At 39.1% G+C, this 24,716-nt stretch overlaps 1 protein-coding gene across 5 annotated transcripts in view; it reads right to left on the bottom strand.

Annotated features, from left to right (window-relative positions):
- The window catches only part of CLIP4 (CAP-Gly domain containing linker protein family member 4), a 67,220-nt gene extending 42,812 nt beyond the window's left edge, over positions 1 to 24,408 (bottom strand). The window contains exons 1-7 of one of the 5 annotated variants that reach the window (XM_058287797.1): positions 23,943 to 23,967; positions 23,215 to 23,356; positions 18,433 to 18,580; positions 10,202 to 10,341; positions 8,731 to 8,824; positions 7,100 to 7,261; positions 5,291 to 5,409 (exon numbers count right to left, since the gene is read on the bottom strand). In XM_058287797.1, the coding sequence (XP_058143780.1) occupies positions 5,291 to 5,409; positions 7,100 to 7,261; positions 8,731 to 8,824; positions 10,202 to 10,341; positions 18,433 to 18,565 (648 nt within the window). In that variant the 5' untranslated portion in view covers positions 18,566 to 18,580; positions 23,215 to 23,356; positions 23,943 to 23,967. The other 4 variants (XM_071211926.1, XM_058287796.2, XM_058287793.2 and 1 more) reach the window with 4 other exon arrangements.
- Positions 24,409 to 24,716: the final 308 nt, after the last annotated feature.

Raw genomic sequence — 24,716 nt, forward strand, 5'->3', positions numbered from 1 at the left:
AAAATGTATAGCCTGCTGTATTTGGGTGTAATGTTCTGTATATGTCTATTAGGTCTAGCCCGTCTATTATACTATTCAAAGTCTTTGTTTCTTTATTGGTTCTCTATTGAGATGTTCTGTCCAAAGTTGACAGTGGTGTATTAAAGTCCCCCACTATAATTGTAGAGGCATCTATTCTTTCACTTGGTTTTTCCAGTGTTTGCCTCACGTATTTGGAGTCGCCTTTGTTAGGAGCATAAATGTTTATAATTGTTCACTTTTCTTGAAAGATCATCCCTTTCACTATTATGTAGTATCCATCTTTGTCTCTCACAATTGTTTTGCATTTAAAGGCTATTTTATCTGATATTAATATAGCAACTCCTGTCCTTTTTTGGTTATAGTTTGCTTGTAAGATTGTTTTCCAGCCATTCACTTTCAACCTCCTTGAATCCCTGGGTCTAAGATTTGTTTCTTGTAGACAGCATATAGATGGGTCATATTTCCTTATCCAATCTTCCAATCTGAATCTTTTGACAGGTGAGTTCAATCCATTGACATTCACTGTTATTACTTTCAAGGAACTATTTATGTTAGCCATATTTTCTTTGGACTTGTGTTTGTCATATTTTGTTTGCTTTTTCCTTCTCTTTTGTCTTTTTAGTTGCTCTTACACTCTCTTCCAACTCTGTCTCTCCTGTTTTATTCTTTCTTCCTGCAGAACTCCCTTTAGTATTTCTTGAAGGGCAGGGTTCTTGTTGGCATACTCTCTTAGTTTCTGTTTATCTGTGAATATTTTGAACTCTCCATAATTTTTTAATGCTAACTTAGATGGATAGAGTATTCTTGGTTGGAAAATGTTTTCTTTCAGTACCTTGACTATGTCATACCACTGCCTTCTTGCCTCCATGGTTTCAAATGAGAAATCAGCACTTAATCTTATGGAGTCTCCTTTGTATGTGATGGTTCTCTTTTCTCTTGCTGCTTTTAGAATTTTCTCTTTGTCTTGAGCATTGGATAATTTGACAAGTATATGCCTTGGGGTAGGCCTGTTGGGATTTATGATGTTTGGGGTGCATTGTGCTTCCTGGACATGGACATCCATCTCCCTCAGTAGATATGGGAAGTTTCCAGCCATTATTTCCTCCAACACACCTTCTGTCCCCTTTCCCTTCTCTTCTCCCTCTGGGATGCCTATAATGCATATGTTTGTGCGTTTTGCAGTCATTCAGGTCCTTAAGTCCCAGCTGGATTTTTTCTATCTTTTTATCGATGAGTCCTACTATCTGTTTGATTTCAGATGTACTGTCTTCCACATCACTAATTCTCTCCTCTGCCTCTTCTAATCCACTGTTATTTGCTGAGAATGTATTTTTGATTTCTTGAATTGTGCTGTTTATCACCAACATATCCGTTATCTTTTTGTGTATGATTGCAATTTCTACTGTATTCTCTCCAAGTGTTTTCTTTATATTCTTATCTCTTCCTTTCCTTCATTAAATAGTCACTAATATATGTTTTGAGAGCTTTAATTACTTGTTCAATGTTCTGCTCCTCTTCCTGGTTTTTCGTTTGTTCTTTGGATTGGGCCATGTTTTCCTGATTATTGGTTTGGTTTGTAGTTTTTTGTTGCTGTCTGGTCATCATTTTATCTTGACGGGTTTAATCAGTTCCTTAGCTTCTTTGTCTAGTCTTGGGGTTTAATTAGTTGTTGTTGTTTTTGTGTGTTGTCTTCTCTTTGTCACTTTGTTCTTCTCATTCTATTTTCTTGTTGCTATTTTCTTATTCTATTTTCTTGTTGCTATTTTCCCTTTGAAGGAAAATATTAGGGCCAGGGAAAGCAAAATGATTAAGAAAATGTACAAAGTAGTATTGATAATAAATGTTAACAGAGGAACCATGTGAGATCTAGGAGAATGGATATTAGACTCATGTAAGCTGTGTAGAGTTATAGCAGTCAGTAGAGTACCTATAATGAGATAGTCAACTGAATATGGGGAGGAATATAGTATGAATTAAAAGGCCAGTGTTTTTATGAGAAAGGGAAAGAGAAAAGAAAGACAATAATATAAAGAGTGAATAAAAGACAGAAAACAGAACAAAGGTATTAGAAATAAAAAGTCAGACAATTTGGGGGCCAAACAAAGGGAGATGGAATGTAAGAGAAACAATAGATGATGGCGTATAGAAAGATATAGAGGAAAGGGGATAGTGTTTGGTGGCCAAAATCAGTGCACACAGAAAAGAGGAAATGGAGGATGAGGAAACAGCAAATATGAAGCACTCCCTACAGCACCTATTATACTTAAAAAAATAAAATAAAAAAGAAGAGAAAGGAAGAAAAAGAGAGAAAAGGGGAGGGGGACAAAAAAAGGGGGAGCAAGCAAGAAAAAGAAAAAGAGAAAAAAACTAAAGAAAAGAAAAAGGGCCTTAGGGGGATAAAGAGGAAGAAAAAACAAGGAAACAATACAGCGATAACCACCACCACAACAAAAAAACAACGTTTCAAGCTAGGAATCCCCTTTGCAATTAAATAAAACACTTAGGGATCTGACGTTCCCCCTTTGTCCCTTCCTCACTTCCTTTTCTCCCAGGGCAACAGGAAAGCTGCACGAGGGGTCCAGTAGGAGATTCAAGTGGGTCCTTGGTGAACCAACTCAACACAGAAGACAATGACTCTTTATTTCCAGCAAGAGAGCAGCTACACCTCACCAGAAACCCAAATATGCTATTGGAAGCTTGGAAAGCACATCTACAGTCCCTCCCCCTTAGGTGTGCTAGCGGAGGGCTAATTGATTTTCTGCCTCCACCTTCTCCCAGACCAAGTTTCCTATTCCAGGGCGTTTAGGTAAATTGGGCTTTCTCAGCAGATTTGCCTCTCCTTTCTTCCCAGGCTCTCCCCAAGCCAGCTGACATGCTACTCCAAGCTCAAAAAAAAAAATTTAAAAAAAAAAGCGGAGGGCTAGGATAATCACAGACCTCAGAGAGACCTCAGGGCATGCTGGATTCGGGAATGGGAAATTCTGGATATTGCAGACTCAAGGTATGTGAGTCTGTGAAACGTGGGCTACGGGGGCTTAGGGGATACGGACCTGGGAATCACACATCCGGTAAACACAGGGTTTGGGAACGCCACAGAACCACCAACAGTTTTCAGGGATCACTGTGGCCACCAGCCCTAGGTGGAAGGGTCCCACCCACAACTTCTGACCTCCATGTCAGAAACCCAAATTTCTACCTCTTGCAAGAACTTCTTCTGTCACTGTCTCATTAAATCGCCGTCCAGACACCTCCTGCCCCGCAAGCCCCCAAAACAACCCGTTCTGGCAGGACTCTGACCCTACTCAGCCACTTCTTTGCAAGAGAGATAATGAGGTGCACTCACTCAGATGCCATCCTGCCCCTCCTCTCTCAATATTTTACTTTAGACTTCTGTAAAGTTCTCACCTTTCTAGAGGAAATTATATCTGTCAATTCCCATAAAACTCAGCAAATGAAACTTGTTATGAAAAATACCAAATAATAACAATAACCAACAATGATGATGTCCTCCTAACACAAGAACACTTACGCATGATTAAATATAAAATTCCATTTTCTTCTAAAGTAATAATTTAAAGTATGATCCAAGGGCTACTGATAACACACAAGTTAACCTAGTTTTTTAAAAAAGATTAACCTTCATAATATGACAAGCTATTAATTTGTTTCTGGCATGGATTGGTAAATTTCTTCAGTGGCAGAACTCAGAGCATCTTACTAAGTTCAAAATATTCTCCCCACTAGTATGGTTTTGCCAACAGTTGTATTAGCAAATGCAAACATTTATTACCTTCACATTCCAACCAAATTGACTTATCTCCTACTCTTTGTGCATGCTACTTTCCCTTCCTAAAATGCTTTTCTCACCTTGCTCCTATACTTGGTTTTTTTTTTTTTGTTTTTTTTTTTTTTGAGGTACTAGGGGCTGGGGATTAAAACCCAGGACCTCATATGTGGGAAGCCAGCGCTCAATCACTGAGCCACATCAGCTTCCCTGAGTTGCTTTTTTTCATTTGTTTTTTTCAGGAGGCACCAGGCACTGAACCCCAGACCTCCCATGTAGGAGATGGGAGCTCAATCACTTGGGCCACATCCACTCCGCTTGGTTCATTCTTGCCTCAGTTTAAGCACTCAGTTTCTATGTCACCTTTGCCAGCAATCCTTCCTAACCCTTCCTAGAGGGGGCTTGGAGAGATGCCCCTCTATGTGGTCCCATGGCACTCTGTGCCCCACATCTCCGTTTAACTGATTGCCTCCTCTCCCACCCTAAACATTCTCTTTGAGGACAAGGACTTTATCTTATTTATTGTTTTATTCTCCTAATACCCAAAACAAAAGCATCTCGAGAACCACTAGGAAGAATGGATGGATGGAAGGAAGGACATTAAAATTGGGGACTAGCAGAGGAGATGTAGCTCAGTGGCTGACTGCCTGCTGCATATGCATGAGGCCCCAGGTTCAATCCTCAGTACCTTAAAAAAAAATTGGGGTACTAATTGGTGAAGTAAAACAGAAAGAAAAGTGGCAAAGAAGTAGAAAGGGCAGGAGAAACAAGAAAGAGTGGAGAGGGAGAGGAGAAGGAAGGAAGGGAAGGCTTTTTCAACCACTGCACATTCTCCCCTGCCCTCACCTACCCCTTCAAGGGAAGGCAAAGCCCCAGTTAAGAATCTCTGCCAGAGCATGTCATTGTTTTTAATACAAGGTAAAAGAAGACTGAGAACCACTTTCTTGAAAACAATAAAATACCAAAGGATTTGAAGATCATGAAAGTCAATTCTGTGTGTTAACTTCATAAATCAGTGATAGTATATTACTGTGATAAAAAAAAATTTCCTTTGCACATTTAATATTTAAAGATTTATTTCATTCTTAAATGTGTATTTTTTAACTTCCTGGAATGAAATTTCTTTCCAAAAGAATTTAAACTATGATCTAACAGAAAAATATAATTTTAACATTCACACTTTATTTAAGAGCTACCTTTTCATAAATACAGCAAAAAAGCTCAAATGAAAGATAGTTAAACTCAAAGAATAATAACAATTTAAGGAGCATTTTTTTCCTAATGGAAGTTTTGTACAGGTGTTAAACATAAGAGGAATGAAATTCACTGTTAACGCCTTAAATCTATTGATAAAAAGTTTATCATCATCACTATATGTGGCATAAAAGTATAAAACTACTTGCTCACACAGAAATTCTAACAATCTCCAGATTCAATAAGATTTTAATTCTTGTAAATTTTTTCACTTTAAATAAAACTTCTTACCCTAAATGCAGGATTTGCTCCATGCTCCAGTAAGGATTTCACAGCACCTGCACACAAGTTATAGGCTGCAATGTGCAGGGCTGTTCCAAAATGAAAATCACTGCAAGTGGCATCCACATCTGCAATTAAACATCACAACCATATTAACTAAACATTTAAATGCAGTTATTACATTTTAAAAGAAAACAGGGTTTCTTCTTTCTTTGAAGATGGAGGGTGGTGCTTTTTTTCAGCCATTTTTGAGATGTAAACCAACCCATTGGAAGCACTGTTTCACAACAGAATATATTACCTATTAGGTCATGCATAATGTTGCATATTATATTAAAATCTGGTTAAGTAATTATTTTCCTAGTACAATAAAATTTCATTATAATGGAGTTATATTATCATGGATGCTCCAACTATCACAAACGAAACCATATTTAAGAGCAATTAGTGGCAATAATACATATATGTATAAGTAACTAAGTTAACACAATCTCTTGCTTAAGTCTCTTACATATTTTCCTTAAGAACTACAGTGAGGTAGTACAGTTTAGGTCATGGGCCAAATACAACCCACCACGCTTTCTTATAAATAAAGTTTTATTGGAACACAGCCACAATCACTCATTTATATATTCTCTATTACTACTTTTATGCCACCATGGCAGAATCAAGTGGTTGTAGCAAAGACCATATGGCCTGCAAAGCCTAAAATATTTACTATCTGACCCTTGACTGAAAAGGTTTCCAACCCTGGTAGGTAAAATTACTCAGAATTTTCAAACCAGGTATCAGATGATTTGAAATGAAGCATATGAATGTTTACATATAGTACTGATTCAAAACACCCTATTCAGTAAATGAACTTGGGCTTCATAATAAGAAATTTTGCAATTTTAAAGAAAGAACTTTCACTGAATCATTATAATGCTATTTTTAAAGGCAGGAAATCCTGGAAATCCCATTTTGGTCTGTGAATCCTGCCTTTACCTACAGGACACAACCCCAAAGCCCTACCTCCAACTGCAAACAGCCTAGACTTGCTCAGGAAAAGCTCCCTTGAGTTTTTAAAAATATATTGCTATCAAGAGAGGCTTTCTTCTTAACATGATTCAAAATCTGGAAAGGTAAAATTTTAAGAGAAAATGGACAATTATATAAAACAGAGGTTAGAAACATTCTAGGAAACCAATTTATTGAAGCTCTGCTCTAAAACATTCTACAAATGGGGAAAATATTTTATACTTTAACTCACTACTATGGCATTTGCTTTTATTTTTGTGTCCCACTGAGAGGACCACAGAGAAAGTCAAAATACCAGGACTGCAACTTAGAATATTCTAATGTTTATTTTAAGGACATAACTATTCAAGGTAGAGGGGGAAAAACTGAAATTTTATCCTTTTAGTGGAATCAGAAATTTAGAAAGAGATGCCTTCTAAAGTAAATACTCTTTATTATTTGAATGTCCAGCTCTAAAGGCTTTTTACCCTTTATTTCTGGTCAACAAAGCAAGACAAAAGAATTAATATAGCGCATGGATTCAATAACATGTTTATAAAATCCATGTTATCTTGGGGAATTGTCAAAGATATGAAAACTGAGAGAGCATTTTTTTCTTTTGCATCTCTTTGCACTCTGCCTTTTGTAAAAGGCTATTAATTAATCTTCAATAAAGAAATTTTAAATATTTTCCCCAATAATATGGTCGGAGACCATATGAACAAGATTGACTGGGAATAAAAATCTTGAATTATAATTTCTATGCCACAAATAAAGTATTCAATTAATAACATCTAACAGTGAGCTTATAATACTTGCCTTTTGGTTTAGATGTCTTCAAAATCACTCTTATAAGCTCCGGTACATCAAAATAAGCAGCATAATGCAGAGCATTCATATTTGTCCAGCGACTTCGTAAGCTAGCATCTGCTCCCAGACCAATAAGCTGAGTTGCAAATTTGACAGCTGTTTCAACATCACCTAAAGGAAATTTGCTAAATTATTTTTCTTCAGTACAAATTTTAAGTTCTAATGGATGGCTATCTATGACTTCTTTTAAAAAGCCAGCAAGCACAAAAGTCATCCTGAATACACACTGACATCCTCAAAAATTTCACTTTTAGGAAATTATTCCAAGAAAATAATCATACTCAGGGATGTGGATAAACACTTGGCTACAGAGATGTTCATTATAGTGCCATTTATTATGAATATAATTTTAAAATAATCTAAAAGTATAATTAAATGGTTAATTGTGATACATCCATATAGTGGGATACTATAGAGCCATCAAAAACAATGTATTATACCAGTGCTACTCAAAATGTGCTCTGCAGAACACTGCCAGGCTCCAAACTGTAATACTGTTTGTACCTTTTGTAATGCTTTTCTTTTTCCCCATGTTATATTTCTTCTGATTATATTAGTATAAATGCAATTTATTTATTTTGGAAAATATTTGGGTTTTCATGTTTTATATGTCTTTTTTACTTCATTTTTCTATTAATTCATTTTTATTTTACAAAAATCAGTCTATGATGGATCAGGAAAAAAAAGAGTCCCCTGCCACTGACAACTTGAAAAGCACTATATCTGACTACTGAAAGACGGAGAGATGTTCACAATATGTGCATTTATTTATGTATTTTTCCTCCCCCTTCCCCCACCCTGCTGTTTTGCTGTGTCCATTTGCTGTGTGATCTTCTGTGTCTGTTTCTTTTTGGTCTTCTCTTCTTGTTTTCTCCTCTAGGATTCACCGGGATTCAATCCTGGGGACCTCCGATGTGGATAAGGTTCCCTGCCACTCGTGCCACCTCAGTTCCTGGTTTCTGCTGAAGCTCGCCTTGACTCTCCCGTGTCTCTCTCTTGTTGCATCATCATCTTTGCTGCCTGGCTTGCTGTGCGTGCACGCCTTTACCAGGAGGCCCAATCACTTGAGCCACATCCACTTCCCGTACAATACGTAAATAAGAGAAGCAGATTTAGAAAAATGGTAAAGCACAGGAGAACACCAATTTTGGAACATATGCACATGTGCTGTGTAAGCAGGAACAGCTACCAGACAGGCCTAGGAACGGGGCCTGTCAGGGGATGGGAAACCTGGAAAACTGGCCTTGGCTAGTCACAGCCTTGCTAGAAACCCTAACAGGTTTCTAGGATGTCATCCACCCCTCTCACATAGCTAAAGGACATGTGCTTGTTCCAGAAAAGCTGGGAGGCTCCAGGAATGTATAAAGACCCCATGAGCAAAAGGAGGGAAAGGAACAGGGATTTTGGAAGGACCTAACTGAATCCTTGCCTATTCAGGCAAAATTAGCAGCAGAAGGGTGCCATCCTCAGGGCTTGAGCGAAGGCAGTAATTGCTCACTGACAGGTGGAGGTACAGATGATATTAGTATAAGCTAAAAGAGAGACTACCTAGGCCATTAATTGATTTACTGCATCCTTACCAATACCATGAGCTCCAGATTTGCAGGTATAATGCAGAAGAGTCATGTCTGTTAAACCATCTCTGTCATTCACATTGCAACCTCTCTTAAGAATCTGTGGAAACCAAGGAAAAGTTGACAGTGTGATGACTGATTGATTTCAAACCACCAAATCTGAATTAGTTGTCAGTAAAAATGTTGACAGAACTGGCTTTCTTAAGGCTAAATTTTAAATTTGCACCCACCAACCATGAAAATTTAACCTATCACCAGATGGGAGCTAACAAGGCACTCCAAGCACGTTTTCTAATCCTTTCGAAGAATAAGCAAAATTTTCTTTCTAATGGGTATAATGGTATTTGAAAAAGTATAAGCCATCTTTTCCTACAAAATGCTGGTCAAGGAACCCTCCTATTTTTTCACTGCTCCTGTGGCAGCTTGATATTATTTATCAATTCCAAAAAGAGATACAGATTATGTTTGTAAACTGGTCTGTTCTTCTGGGTGTGACAATCTCCCTTTTTTTTTTTTTTAATAACCCTTGGATTGTATTAGATTCAGCTGAAATATGATTAAATTATGTTAAGATTAGGGCTTTGATTCAACCACGTTAGATTTGATTCAACGCATGATTACAGTGCGACTCAGTGTTGAGTTCCAGTCCCCTTGGTAGGCTGATAAAACAGACTCTCACATGGAAGTGAAAACAGAAAAAAGACATGGCAGAGGAAGAGAAACAGCTTATTAAGTACAGCAGAGGCCCTGAGAAGAGAGATGAGCCTGAAAGTCTACACTGACCTTGCGAAGAAAACAGAGCAGCTAAGCCCGGAAAGAAATGAGTCCCAGGGAGAGAGACCAGCCTTATGCCAACCTACAGCTGAGATCCGAAGAAGCTGGGACCACGGAGCCTTAAGAGGAAGGAGGAAGGCTGAACCTTGCAGACATGGCCCACCACCTTGCTTTAACACATAGCCAATGGCTCAGGGTGAGAAAGTACCTCTTATGATACCTTGAGTTGGACACTCTTTAGGGCCTTGTGACTATAAGCTTCTACCTCAAATAAATACCATTATAAAAGCCAACAGAGTTCTGGTACTTTGCATCAGCATGCCTTTTGGCTGACTAATACACCCCCCATACCAAATCAAACATTTTTTTAAATTATATTTAAATTTAGGTCTTTACCAAACCACCTAAAAGTTTAGATAGAACTTGATGATAATCAAATTCCTTAAATGTGTAACTTTTTTTTTTGCAAAATTTGTACAAAGAAAGGAAATGTCAGAACTCTAGATGTGAGAGGCAGGAGGGACTAATGGAAAGAAAGTGCAGTATACCAACTTACTACCCTGTGAAAACCCTGGAATTACAAAGCACAAATATCTGAATCTGTAAAGGGTTTCCTCTTACCATCCTTCCATTCAGATGGAGAAAAAAATCTGTCTCATTAACAACCCAACAATATAAAACTTAAAATTTAAGAATTCCTTACCTCATTTCCAATAATGTCAATGTTTTGCTGGACCTGAGGAACCCATTGTCTTAAAATGGCAAATAATTCTGAAACTGAAGTTTTGGGATCAAAGAGAATTTCCTGACATGATGCATCATTAGGATCAAAGAAAGAAAACTCTGAAATAAAAAGGTGTGATTTAAATTTATTAAAAGCTTCAAATAAATATATTGAAAATAATAAACCATTAAGAACAAGACTCAAATGATGAATACTTTCAAATGCTAGACAATGGTTTACCTTAAGCAAAACCAAAATCAAGATGGCCAAAAAGCATGAGGCATTCCTGAATTGTCAAAATGAGATTTTCATGTATCATACCATGTTTTATTTGAAATGAAACAAAATGTGAGTGCAGACCTCAAACCCTGAACTTTCTAAGAGCTATTTCTAGTACTCTCAAAACATATATGTCATGAATAACAGAGTCACATCTATGTTTAAAATATATCCAAAAATAAGAAACATGCCAAAATATTAACATTGTACTAGAACTCCATGCAATTTTAAATGTTCCTTTTAATTTTCTGTATTTCAATTTTCTATAATAAACATGTGTTAATTTTTATCTACTAAACAAACATAGGGGAACTGCTATTTCCACTGAGAAAGCAGTGTACAAGTGACTAAAACCCTGGGACAAACTGAATGGGTTATTTTGAAATCTGTATTAATAAAAACATGGAATACTGGACAAAACTGAACATATGATCTAAATATACATCAACATTTCTTTCCTAAGAGTCTGAGAAAGGCTAGATATCATCATCCTATGACTAGAGAATAAAACAGAATGGCTCATGAAGGAAATGAAACTTTTTAAAAGAAGAAAATCAGATTCTATTGTCTTGAACAATCTAAAAGAGGTAGGGAATATTAAAAAACAGAAACGTCTAAAGAGGGGAAGCATTAGAAAACTAACATTTGCTGAGTGCTTAAAATTTACTAAAACCTTACAAATCCCCACAAACTTCTTACCTGGTAGGTTTTATTATTCTCGTGCAGATGAGGAAACCAAAACTCAGACTAAAAAATTTGTTCAAAATCACATAACGGGTAAGCGACAAATTTGGGATAGAAAACCATGCTGCCTCTCTCAGAGAACTCAATTACTGAGCTCAGATTTTAACAGGCTACATAAATACTGGGATTTGTGTTTATTTTCTTCTGTGTATTTTTATATACTTTCCAAAATTATATTATGTATACATAATTCTTACTTTTAGAATCATGATAACTAAAAGATGAAAGGAGAGGCACAAAACCAAGGATATATTCAAAAGTCTAGCAGTTGTCCATTAGAAGAGAATCAGAAAGACTAAGATAGAATGAGGTAACATCCCAAATCTTAGACAACAAAATGGTCCTTTAAAAACGATCACTGGAAAAGAATCCCAAACTTGGGAAAGCTCCTTGTATGGTTTTGTTTTGTTTTTTAACTGCATTTTATTTTGTATTTTTTAGAGTAGTTGTACGTTTACAGAAAACTCATGTAGAAAGTAGAGCATTCCCATACAAACCACCCCTCACACACATACTTTTCCCTATTATTAATATTTTGCATCAGTGTGGTACATTCATTACAATTAATGAACGAATATTATTATAATCATATTAACTATAGTCCAGTTTACAGTAGGGTTCACTCTTTGTGTTATGCAATGCTGTGGTAGTTTTTTTTTTTAATTGAGGTAACATATACAACATAAAATTTCCCATTTTCACCACTTTCAGGTATACAATTCAGTGGATTTAATTAAATTAATAATGTTGTGCTATCATCAACACCATCCATTACCAATTTTCCATCACCCTAAATAGAAATTCTGTACTAATTAAGCATAACTCTGCATTCCTTACCACTACTACCAACCATGCCCCTGGTAACCTATATTCTAATTTCTCACTCTACAGATTTGTCTATCTAATTATTTCATATAAGTGAGATCAGACAATATTCTTGCATAGCTTCTTGAACATAAAATTGGGTGTGTTTCTTATAAATAGCACTTAACTGGATTTTTTTTTTTTGGTGTAATTCATTCACTCATTCACTATATATTTAAGGATCAGTCACTTTTCTAGGCATTAGGAATTTCTAGTGGGGAAATTTCTAAACATATATCTAAATAGACCCTTCTGTATGTGTCCACAGGGAGACACATACAAAAATATTTACTCAAGTATTAATTAACAAAAATTTAACTGAAATATCTGATAACAGAGGAATAAACAGAATGTGGCATATTCATAAGACAAGACTCTATACTTAATTACAATTAAATAAATAAATTAGATATCTAAGTCATGTACTGGTACAGACAGATCTCAAAACATATCAAGGAATAAAATGAATTGCAGGGGAGTAGGTGTAGCTCACTAGATGAGCTCCTGCTTTACATATACGAGGTCCTGAGTTCAATCCCCGGTACCTCCTAAAAATAATAATAATAATAAAATAAGTTGCAGAATCTTATAAACAATATCATTTATGTAAAATTGTAAATACACAAAACAATACTCTATTGTTTACAATACTCTCTATTGTTTACTAAATACTCTCTGTATGTTGTAAAAGTATAATAACATGGCCTGGAAATTTTCACTAAATATAATATAAATACAGTGGTTGCCTCTGGGGAGCAAGAGAAAGGGGTATAGGGAAATGAAAGGAATTTCAACTTTATCTTTAGGATCTTATTTCTATTAATTAAAAACCAGAGCTAAAGTAAATATGAAAACTGCTAGTATTTATCCATTCCAATGGTACATATATATATATGTCTGTTATCCTGTCTTTTCTGCATTTTTTCTAGTTAAAATTTAAAATTTTTCATTAAAAAAAAGATATACAATGGAGAAAATAACACAATAACAATAAAAATCAACATTCCAAGAAATGTATGAGACTTATCTAAAGAACACTTACAAAAAATAAATATAGGGTCAGAAGAGAAAATATCTAAAGCTGTCAATTCTCCCAAGAACAATCTCTTAAATCATTTCAATTCTAACCAAAAGCTCATTGAATTTATTTGTGGGAGAAAATGACACAAAATTATTCTAATGTTCATCTGTGCCAAACTTTCTCAAATGCCAATGCACATGAATCATGTGGGTATCTTGTTACAATGCAGATTTTAATCCAGGAAGTCTGGGGTGGAGCCCTGAAGCTCCCCAGGATGCCAATGCTACGAGATCAGGGGTTCTTAACCTTTTTTGTTCCACGGACCCCTTTGCCAGTCCAGTGAAAACCACAGATCCCTTACTAAGTCCAACTATACTGTGTATTATTTAATAAATATATCACACCCGCACCAATATGTCCCCACAATAAGATTTTTTTTGAATTAAAATTCAAGCTCATTGACCCCTTGTTACGAACCCCTGTGCTAGACCAAGGACCACACTTTGAATAACAAAGATCTACAATGTAAATGGAAGAGAGATAAGCAGGAACATCTGAGCAAGAGGAATAATGGAGGAAGAGGGTTAGTCCAATAAATACTAAAGCATATAATGATACTTCAGTACTTAAATACCGAGGTAACAAAAAAACAGCGAGATAGTGTGTTTTAATAGTAAAGATAACAGATTATACTTATTAAGGGCTTCCCATGTGTCAGGGATTATTCTAAGCACTTTGTGTATACTAACTCATTTCATAATAACCACATGAGGTAGGTACTATTACTATTCTCATTTTACTGAAAAAGAAACGAAAAGATACAGAAATGAACCGATTTGTCCAAGATCCCATACCTAGTGAGTGGGTGAGCCAGGACTGAAGCCAAGCTGGCTCCAGAGTCCACAATCGCAACCTCTACACTGTACTACGTTATACTGATTGATCTAACTATATTAAAGTCTTAAATTTCCATACATTGAAAAAGAATGTTTTAGTCAAAAGAAAGTGGGGAGGAAAATTTTTTTTTAAAGAGGGAGGATGTCCACGTCAAGTCAAGATAGACTAACAGGGACCTGGATTTATACTCCCAGCTGAAACAACCTTTAAAAAGGGGTGTGTGTGTGGGGGGGGGAAGCATATAAAACATGGTTTTCAAGACCATGACATAAGGCAATGGAAGGCTAATCCCCAAGAGACCTGATACAAAACAGGTGTGTCTTATAATTGCCTCAGATTACTGGCTTTTGAGAGTTCCTGGCCATGGTGCAGGGACAGGGAAGTGGGGAAAAGCCCAGCTGACTCCCTGTGTGGAGGTGATAGAGCTCAGCATTGAGGGAGACAGAAGCAGCTAGAGTTCACAGGGCAGAGTAACCAGGAAGAAAGAAGGTACAAAGAGAACCACAGAGAGGGGCAGAGGGTCCTCCAGCATTCAGCAGAGTCCCTTCGGCACATTTGTGAGGAAATACCTAAGTCAGGGAAAGAACCAATCAAAACAATCAGAGGGATCAGTGTTAGTGCTCACAACGGGCCCACAACAGTGCCTGTTACAACCACAACGACTGAAAAAAATGCATAATTCACAGGGTATTGGGCAGACTCCTCAGGGAAAAAACAACACTGTATCAAACCCACCTAACAAATCATAAAAGACCTAAAAGGATCAAACTATTTCTAAGTAACTTAACTGCATCACAGAACAAAGCTCAAGAATATAGGGTTATAAAAATATCCAGCATCTAACAAGGTAAAATTCACATTATCTGACTTCTAATCAAAGATTATCAGGTATGCACAGGAATAGGACAACGTGACCCATAATCAGGAGATTAATCGATAAATCAAAACAGACCTAAAACTGACAGATATTATTAACAAAAAGGACATTAAAACAGTTATTATAACTGTATTCCAAATGTTTAAAAGGATACATAGAGATATGGAAGATTTTTTTTAAAAAAAAGACCCAAATTAAACTTTAGAGATGAAAACTACAATTCTGAGATGTAAAGCACAACGGATGAAATCATCAACTGATTATAAACATTGTAGAAGATCAATGAACGTCAAGGCATAGCAATGAAACCATCCAAAATGAAAGACAGAAAGGAAAAAAAAGATTTTTTTTAAATCCGTGAACTGTGGGACAATTTCAAGTGGTCTAACATACTTGTAATTGGAGTACCTGAAGGAGGGGGTTGGGGGACAAAAAAAAATAGTTGAAGATATAATCATTTTCCAAGCTTGATAAAAACTAAAAGCCTTTGATCGACAAACCCCAAATACAAGAAACAAAATTACACCAAGGCACAGCATAATAAAATTGTTCAAAGCCAGTGATAAAAAAAAAATCTTAAAAGCAGCAGAAGAAAAAGACCTGTTACATAAAGAGAAACAAGTATAGATACAGCAGATTCCCATCAGAAATTATACAAGTGAGAAAGCAATGGAGAAACATCTTAAACTACTGAAAGAAAAAACAAAACTATCAGCCAAGAATTCTATACCCAGTGAAAAATATTTTTCAAAAAAGACAGTGAAATAAAGATGTTTCCATTCATCTGAAAGCTAAAAGAATTCATCACCAGCAGACATGCTCTATGAGAAGCATTAAAGGGAGTCATATAGGCAGATAAAAGTGATATCAAAGGATATCTGCGCTAAACAAAGGAATGAAGAGCACTGGGAATTTACGTTACCTTCCTGAGTCAGCTCTTAGCAGCACTTGCAGGCTGGTGGCTCTGCACAGCATGCGGGTGAGCCTGCCTTCACAAGGAGGCCCCAGAACGTGAACCCAGGGCCTCCCATATGGTAGACGGGAGCCCAACTGATTGAGCCACAGCTGCTTCCCAATATTCTTTGTTTCTTGATTTTAATCTTAATTAGCCTCACATCCAATGGCTTCCCATTATGCTTAGGATAACAGAGAAATTCTTTTGTAAGCCTGAGTGATCTGGCCCCTGCCTTCCTCTCCAACTTCATCTCCTATCATTTGACCCTCAATCGCCTTGCTTCTCAGCCACAATGGCTTCCCATTCATTCTTAGGATATACCCAGGTCTTTTCCCCAACCCTCTGCCTCTAATTTCTATTCTGCCAAAACACTTTTTCCTTGGCTCTTCTCCTGACCAGCTTCTTCTGGTTCTTCAAATAATTACCCCATCCTAAGTAGCCACCCTGCCCCCATTATTCTCTACCCCAGAACCCCGTGTCTTTTCTCCATAGAATTCATCATAACCTATATTTTTTTCTCACTTATTTGTTTATGGTCTGGCTCTCCTACTAGAATGTCTGTCTTGGTCACTGTGATTTTCCCAGGAGCTAGGATAGTGTCTTGCACACAACAGGCCCTCAATAAATACAATTCTATGTGCCACTTTTTAAGGGGATACCAGCAAACTACAGTGTACTAAGAAGAGCCAAAAAATCCTGACAGTGTGAGCCTAGTGAAGGAACCAGGAATATGTAGCCTAAGGAAGTACAGACTAAGAAAAATACCTTCAAATATTTGAAGTCTATCATATAAAGAAGCATTTGTTCATCAAACTAGTACCAGTTGGTCAAAGTTTCAGAGAGCTATTTTGAGTCAACATGCAAAAACAATTTTATTATGACTAAAATTTTTAACATGAAATGGATGATTTCATCAGTTTCCCACCACTGAAGATAACCAAGAAGCTAAAGGATTATCTATTAAATATCCTAAAAACAGAATTTCTATAATGAGAGATGAGTAGGGAAAGATGAAATATAGGTTCATTCCAATTCTAAGAATCTGAAATGCTAAGAATAGAGGCAATGTTTAATTTCAGCTATACAAAGGGGTCAATATCCATTATCACCCATCATTCAAAGTATTTATTCAACAAACCCTGGATTGAGCAACTAATTGAAACAAATTACTATATTAGCCATTATAAGATAAACAAAAATCAAATATGACTGCTACTCCATCCCAGAGAGATATCATCTAGAAAAGGAAGTAAGGCAACTATAACTCAAGACAGGATAACATAAGGGCCATAAGCAAAGTACTGTGTGCTTTGATTCAAGGTCTTCTCCACATAACTGACTTTTTTTTTTTTTACATCTGAAAATGAGCCCAGTCAATTTGCTGTAAAAGGGACAAATAACTCCTAGAATCAAGGTATAGGTTTTACATAATACTTTTTAAAAATATATTTTATTTATTTATTTCTCCCCACCCCCTTGTTTGCACTTGCTGGGTCTGTTCATCTTCCTTGTTTCTTTAGGAGGTTCTGGGAACCAGACCTGGGACATGCAACGGGGGAGGGAGAAGCCTAATCACTTGAGCCACCTCCATTCCCTGCTTTGTTGTATCTCTCATTATGTTTTTCTTCTTGTGTCTCTTGTTGGTGTCATCTTGTTGCATCAGCTTGCTGTGCCTGCCAGTCATGCCAGCTCCCTATCTTCTTTAGGAGGCACTGGGAACCAAACTTGGGACCTCTCACGTGGTAGGTGAAAGCTCAATTGCTTGAGACACATCCACTTTCCTATGTAAAGCTTTTGAAGATTTCCAAGTTAGGCTGCTATAAAATCTAAACAAAATACCAAGAGACTTGGACATGGGGAAGTATTAGAATGAATATGACTGAAAAGACGAGTTCCCCATTCAACAGTTTCTTATCTACTAGTATTTAAAATCCATGTTATCTCTGCCTCCAAAGACATTTTGAAATGTTGACCCAATAATTTACTTGGAAAAACTCTAAACTGGAGATGTAACAATTCTATCAAATCTATCTCCTGGTTTTCTTCTATACACTTACCAACTATGAGATAAAATGTGGTCCTGAGGAAATAAGTCTAAAAAATAGAGGAAACCTGGAATACAACTAAATTTACATTTTATAGAGGAGACTTAAAGAAGAAACTGAACCAAAGCTACTCCACATTCCAGGGAAGTCTCTCATCCTACTCTGACTAAATACACGGCTTTCTTTCACAGTCTGGATATGTAACCAAAATAAAACATCAATAGCAGAAGAATGCTAGATGTTGACACACCATCGCATTCTAAAAATAAACTCTTCTAAACCCACTATGGTGCTTTAAATGAATGTTTTTACATAATAAAATACTGAAAGCAGGAATAAAGCGTTTAGCTAAAGATGCAAAAAAAGCAATAAGCAATTGTTTTGTTTTGCTTTAAAAAAAGAGGAAAACTAGAGCAATTTAGGAAAAGCACAGCAAATGCTTTTAGGAAAATTTATGAATGTAAAAACAGCGTAAGACAGAAGTCAAGTTACCAGATCATAGAAAATAAACAAAACTACTTAACATACCACAGTCAGAAGGCATTGGTGCTGCAGAAATGGAAAAGATAACAGGTGTGTCAGAACCTGGAAATAAAAATGGGTATCTTCCAATCAAAGAAGTTCCTTCTAATAGAAGATCTGGAAGGTCCTCTATGGTCATCTTCTAGAAAGCCACCTTCAAGGAGAAAAATAAAAGCATATCTGCTATATTTGTATGCAACTTAAATGACTGCCTTCAATCACAAAAAGCCCATGCTTTTTAAAAATATCTAGCCTACTGCCATTTTCAACTAGAACCTTCAAGAGTAAGAGAGGGGGAGTAAAACTTCCTTTAAGCGAACTTGTTAAAGAGCTCATATTGCTTCACATTGCCACTTACACAGTCAGCCACACATGTAATCTTTCTAGATGACGCTCAGGAATAATAAATAACTATTTATTTCCCAATAATAGGTGAAACCATTGCTTAAATGCTGAGTTAACTAAATGGGTGACATTTTCTTTACTCATCGTAATGATCAAGGGCATATTATCCCTTGTAGCTGGACCTTTAACTTCTCATAGATGCTGACACAGGTTATATCATGCATCCAATAGCTCATGCCATGTGCTCAGCAAAAAAAAATAATCTAGTTTAGAGGGGTCCCCTTATTTTCTGAAATTCCAGAAAACAGTATTGAAAATTAATCACCTCACTCTTACAAATCTAATAGCTTACTGATGCTGTTCCACTTCTTAATTAATAATATACAAGGGCCTGTTTCTCTATCCCAGCAAAAGATGAAAGGCCCTGTATTTTAAACTACATCACTTACATTACCTGTTTTCCCCAGAAAACATACAGGCTTAGAATAAATTTGTTCTAAATGACAATTGGGCTGCACCCTAGGCTGACATCACAGAAATAATGTAAAAGCAAATGCGAAGCAGAACTGGATTTTAAAGCCAAAACCTTTCCAGTTTCTTTTGCATCATATCTTTAAAGTCTGAATTATTATGAATTCTCTTATCTGTTTTTAAAGATAATAAGCAGATAATCATATTACAAAACCAAATAAAGGAGAGGATATAGCTCAGTGGTTTGAGCGCCTGCTTCTCACATACAAGGGATTGATCCCCAGTACCTCCTAAAAATAAATAAAAGTGATTTTTAGATTATTTCAGTAGAAAGTAAAATAAGTAAACTGATAGCTTACTCTACTCATAAACAATGCCTTTCAGAGCTAACCGGTTTCTTTCCATTTTGAGTCACGTGTTTCTCAATACTAGCAAAACTGGTAAAGAGTAGAATGCTTTTCTTTTTATTTCATAATATATATGTTTATATGAAGGTAAACATATGTTGAATAACCTAATCCAGTGTTACTATGCTAGAGGTATTTGAGATTTCTTGCCAGAATTACCTGCCGCCCAATATTTTCAATCAATCACTTTGACATTAACATGGTCACATACATAGGAAGGTGACAGGGACAAGGAATCGGTATTATGCAGCAGCAGCAAGCTTGGTCAAATACTATCAATTCCAAAAAGGAAAGTATACCAAAACGACAGTCCTCCTTTAATAGCACGGCTTCTCCTGAACTCAGGAGTCTACTTGCTGGCCTCTACTTCCTTGGTGGTAAATTTTAGCAAGCTATTCTATGCAGAGCATGAGCCTTCCTTTAGAGTCAAAGAACAGGAGTGAAGTTCAATAAACATCTTTTAAGGTACAGGCACTATTATAGATGTTTCAGAAATTACAAAAATAACATAAATAACTATAGATTCTGAAACAGTGGGATACATTCCTTAGCACAAGTACAAGAAGCATTGCTGTGGAGCTTCTAAGGGTTGGAAATAGCGCGGGGAAGAAGGCATGGCTTGAGATGGGTAGGCAGAAACTGGGGCACTTTGAAAATGGGAGCACATTAAAGGAAGTGCAGCTGAAACCTGGGATACACTTAGAAAAAAGGAAGAAGCAAGGCTGTAACTGTTTTTTAGGGTTATATTGAGGGGCACTTTAAATATCAGACAAAAGACCAAACTGCTTAATTCCATGGTCACTGGGAAACTACTGATTTTTAAAAAGGGAAGTGGCGTGATACAAGCTATAATTTCAGGAAGATTAATGTGACTAAAATCAAATTCTGGGATTCGGTCGTGCTTTTTATCCTCTTAATCGTCCAGCAAAATTATTGAGTGTTTATCTTTCTGAGTTGGTTAGAAGTAGCCACGAAATAAATCCTCTCCCATTTAAAGAACAGGATTTTCCGTTCAAAAAACTTTTTCATCTCTTTATAGACTATTAAGAACCTTAAAGATAAGACTCTACTACCATCAATTGCTACAGGGTCTAAAACAGTGCCTTACACATATTTAGTAAATACTCCAATCCTGGTTTCAAGATAGAAAAATAACTCATTCAACAAGACCTAGTAATCTTATCTTCATCAGAAACCTCAGGCCCGAAGAAGTTACAATATTAGCTCATCAGCTCAGTGGACCTTCTATGTATTTTTGTGTCTCTGTTACATATTTCCCTAGTCTCATTTCTTTCCTTTGTGATAAACACAACATCCTACCTTTTGTCCCAGCAAAGTAAACCATAACCCCCCATAAACTTCCTTAATAGTCTTAGAAGCCTTCCTTAAATATAATTACTGGAGTTTTACAAAGAGAAAGATGCAAGGATCGGCCAGCAGAATCTGGAAGAGAGGAGAGAGGACATCACCAAGTGACCAGAAGCGGCAATCTGAGCGAATTGTCCAGCCAGCCAGCCCCAGCACACTACCAAGTCCAGAGGAAGGCAGCCTTGTAGTCTCTGAAACTGTGAGATAATAAGTCCCTGATGTTTAAGCCAACCCAGGGTGTGGCATGTGTCATAGAAGCCGGGCAAACTACGGCAAGCGCTAACACAGAATGGTGGTGAGCAGAGCCCGTTAGCTTCCCCAGGGGGGTTCAGGGCTGGCAGGTCCCCATGGTGGAACCTCATGGCCACCAAGAGATTCAGATTCACCTATGAGGTCCTTCAAGGAGCATGTCCTTGTGCTGCTCAACTAACGAAAGTTGCAAGCAATGTCCACAAGTTGGGATCACGTGCCTCCTTCACTCAACATTAGATAGTATTTTATTTATCACAAGTCTCCATTTTCATGAGATTCCAACAAAAAGGAATCTAGCCAAAAAGGCATTTAAGCATACATCCAATAACCCATTTGTTTGATACCTACATAAAATATGTTCAGATCTTAAACAGGTATTTACTTACAGTATCTGACACTTAGCTGTAGGCTCTAGCGAGAATATGAAAGGGAAGCTACCTGCCTTCAAGAAGTTCACTTATTGATCCAACCAATATATATCAAGTGTTTCCTAAGTGCTAGGCTGGGGATAGTAATGATAAAGCAGAGAGAGCTGCCCTTGCCCACATGCAGATTACAACCCAAGGTAGAGCTCCTACCAGTAAGCTGCACTTATGGTAACTGTGATAGATGCCGGAGCCGGGGAGCGCCAGGTACTGTGAGAAAGCAGAGGACCCACCTACACTCAGGAGGGTAGGTGGAGGCTTCCGGGGGGGCTACTAATCTAAAGCTGCACCACTTAGATGGATTAAAAATGCAGTTCCTCCATTACTCTAGACCCATTCTGAGTGCTCAGTAGCCATAGATGGCGAGGAGCTACCATATTAAAGAGCGCAAGAACAACACTTCCCTCATCACAGAAAGTTCTGTTGAACAGAGCTGAAGGCAAACAGCCAGCCCACAATTCCGCTAAGGAAACAAGATACAGATGCTGGAAAAAAACAATAAACAAATATATGCTAACAAACTCAGCAAGCCACTGCAGCACAGTTAGATATATAATTAACAAGGCAACAGCAAGGCTAAAAATAAGCTATTGTAGGCAGAAAGAATTAAATGGATTCTATAACAAAGATCACTGCTGTATGTTTCAAATCTGGAGTAACAATCAGAAATAAAAGAAATACTACTACTTTTTAAAAATGTCTTGCTGATTAGACTGTTCCTCGTAAATCAGAAATGTCAGAAGTAAATCTTATAAATTATATACCGTGTGTTAAATCTTCTATAGAAGAGAAATATAAACATATTCTCTATATCTCAAGATCCATTCTTATGGTCCAGGTAGTTCATATCAAATGGAAAGCATTACAAATGCATAATTATAGAGCTATGTTAGCAAAATAAGATGGTAAATGGCAGAAAGCCACACTTCTACCATTTTCAAGTCTTTCTTTCTCTTCATTTGCTGCATGCGCTACACTGCCTGATCTTGCACTACTTTAAGCAAACGACTTACTTTCAACTGAGCAGAAGACTCACAAATGTGAAAGTGAAGTACCATTCAGTATTCAGTAAGGCTTCGAAGGAGGAGGGTGCTCATGAAAACACTTCAAAGGCACCGATGTGTACTGGTTTCCTGCTACATTATGAACCGCAGCTAGCTTGGAACACACAGCAAAGTAGTATCCATAAGAGCATCGTACTCTGATACAGATCAAAACAGTCTCTGAACAGTTATATCTAAATCGCCTACACGGTCTCCAGAGGAAGTGAACAAGCCGACATTATAAACCCATCAATCTCATCCGAAACGTGCAGGCCGCGTCTCCGTTTAGGACAGGTCACGTTCTCCCCCCAACTCCCCTTCCCAATTCAGCTAACTTAGAATTAAGGACCTCCGAGTAGCAAAGGACACCACTTCATTTAGCTGAGTTTTCGCTGCCCACTGGCAAACAGCATCTCAAAAACAGGGACTCGTCGATTTAATAAAAGATAGGAGACACGTGAGAAATGCTAGAGGCACCTTGCTGAAAAGCGGCGAAGGTCAGGGCACCGCACGCAGCACCTCAAGGCTGGCGGGAGGCGGTCAGGGGGCGCTGGGGCGAACCCCGCCCGGGGTGGTCCAACCCCTCAACGCCTCTCGGGCTAAAGGGAAACCTTCCGTCCTACGTCGAGAAGAGAAACCCGCATTCCTGCGGGTGAGCCGCGGGGACCCCGGCACGGCCCCAGAGAGGCCTCGCGCGCCCGACGACACCGGCGTCCACGAGAGGCGACCGCGGCTCTGCGCCCCTCGGCTTCCAGCGCCCCCAGCGCCGCCGCGCGGAGACCCCGAACCGCCAACCGCCCCGTCCCGCCCCCGCGACCCGGCCGACCCACCCCCAGGGCGGCCCCGCGCGCTCCCGCGCACCTGCCTCCGCCAGGTCCTCTGGGGCGGCGGGCCGGGAACCGTGGGGCACGCAGGAAGGCGAGGGGCGAGCCCTGCGCCCGGCCGCCCCGCGCGGCCCGCGGCGCCCACCGGCTGTCCCCGGCTGCCCGCCACCGAGCCTCCCGCCGCGCCGCGCGCCCGACTCAGGCCCCACGCGGGGTCGGCGCGCGCGCGCACTGCAGGCGCTCGGGCTGCGCGCAGGCCGCGGCCTCGGCCCCGCGCACGCGCGAGAGAGCGGGGAGGAGCGCGCGCCGGCGCCCGCTCGCCAGGCGGCTGCGCCCTCGCCGCCCCGCAGCGCGCAGAGGCGCCGCTTTGCGTGGTGCTACCTCGGCCTCCGGGCGGGGACTGCCCGGCGGGCTCGGCGGGGAGGCGTGCGCGCTCCCGGGGGCACCGCGCCGGGTCCGGGGCGGTGTTTGGCGGCGAAGCAGCCCGTGGGCCGGGAGAGGCGGGCGTGGCGCTCTGGTCCTCCCGGCTTGCGAGTCTGATCTGCGTCCTGCGCTCCCGGCCCCGGGCGAGAAGCGCCGCTGCCAGCTTCCTAGGCGCGGCGGCCGCGGCTTACCCCAGCGTGTGTGCGGGGCCCAGCGCGGGCCGTCTGCCGCGTTGGCGGGTCTCTGTAAGAAGCCTAGAGCGCTCTACCCACGACGAATAATTTCACCCCAGGGTGTCGGTGTGGAGGCAGAGGGGGAATCGTGGATTAGCTATCCCAGAAGTTTGTTTGCTTCCTCTTCACGTCCTTTCCTTCCTGAGCCCCTTCGCCATCCATCGGCCAAGACCCAGAAGTGATGGAACAGGGAAACGGGACCGACATGAAATGCTGGAATGCTGGTTCTCCAACGTCCCTTGGAAGGAAAGGTGTTTCGTAACTCTCAGCCCATTGTCTCCCCGTGACACTGCTTATGTCCTTAGGTTTACACCATAACAACTCTCTGAGGCCCTTTTGTTTCTGGGTCTGCTAACACAAACTGCCACACTGCACTGCCCAGTTCACCAAGTAGTGTCTGGCACATAACAGATGATGGGTGAATGAATGAATGAGTACCTATCAGTGTCTCTGTGAGAGGGCAGGTGAGTACCCACCGCAAACCAGAGAGCATCTTTGC

Source organism: Dasypus novemcinctus, chromosome 25 (genome assembly GCF_030445035.2).
Source record: "Dasypus novemcinctus isolate mDasNov1 chromosome 25, mDasNov1.1.hap2, whole genome shotgun sequence".
NCBI lineage: Eukaryota > Metazoa > Chordata > Mammalia > Cingulata > Dasypodidae > Dasypus > Dasypus novemcinctus.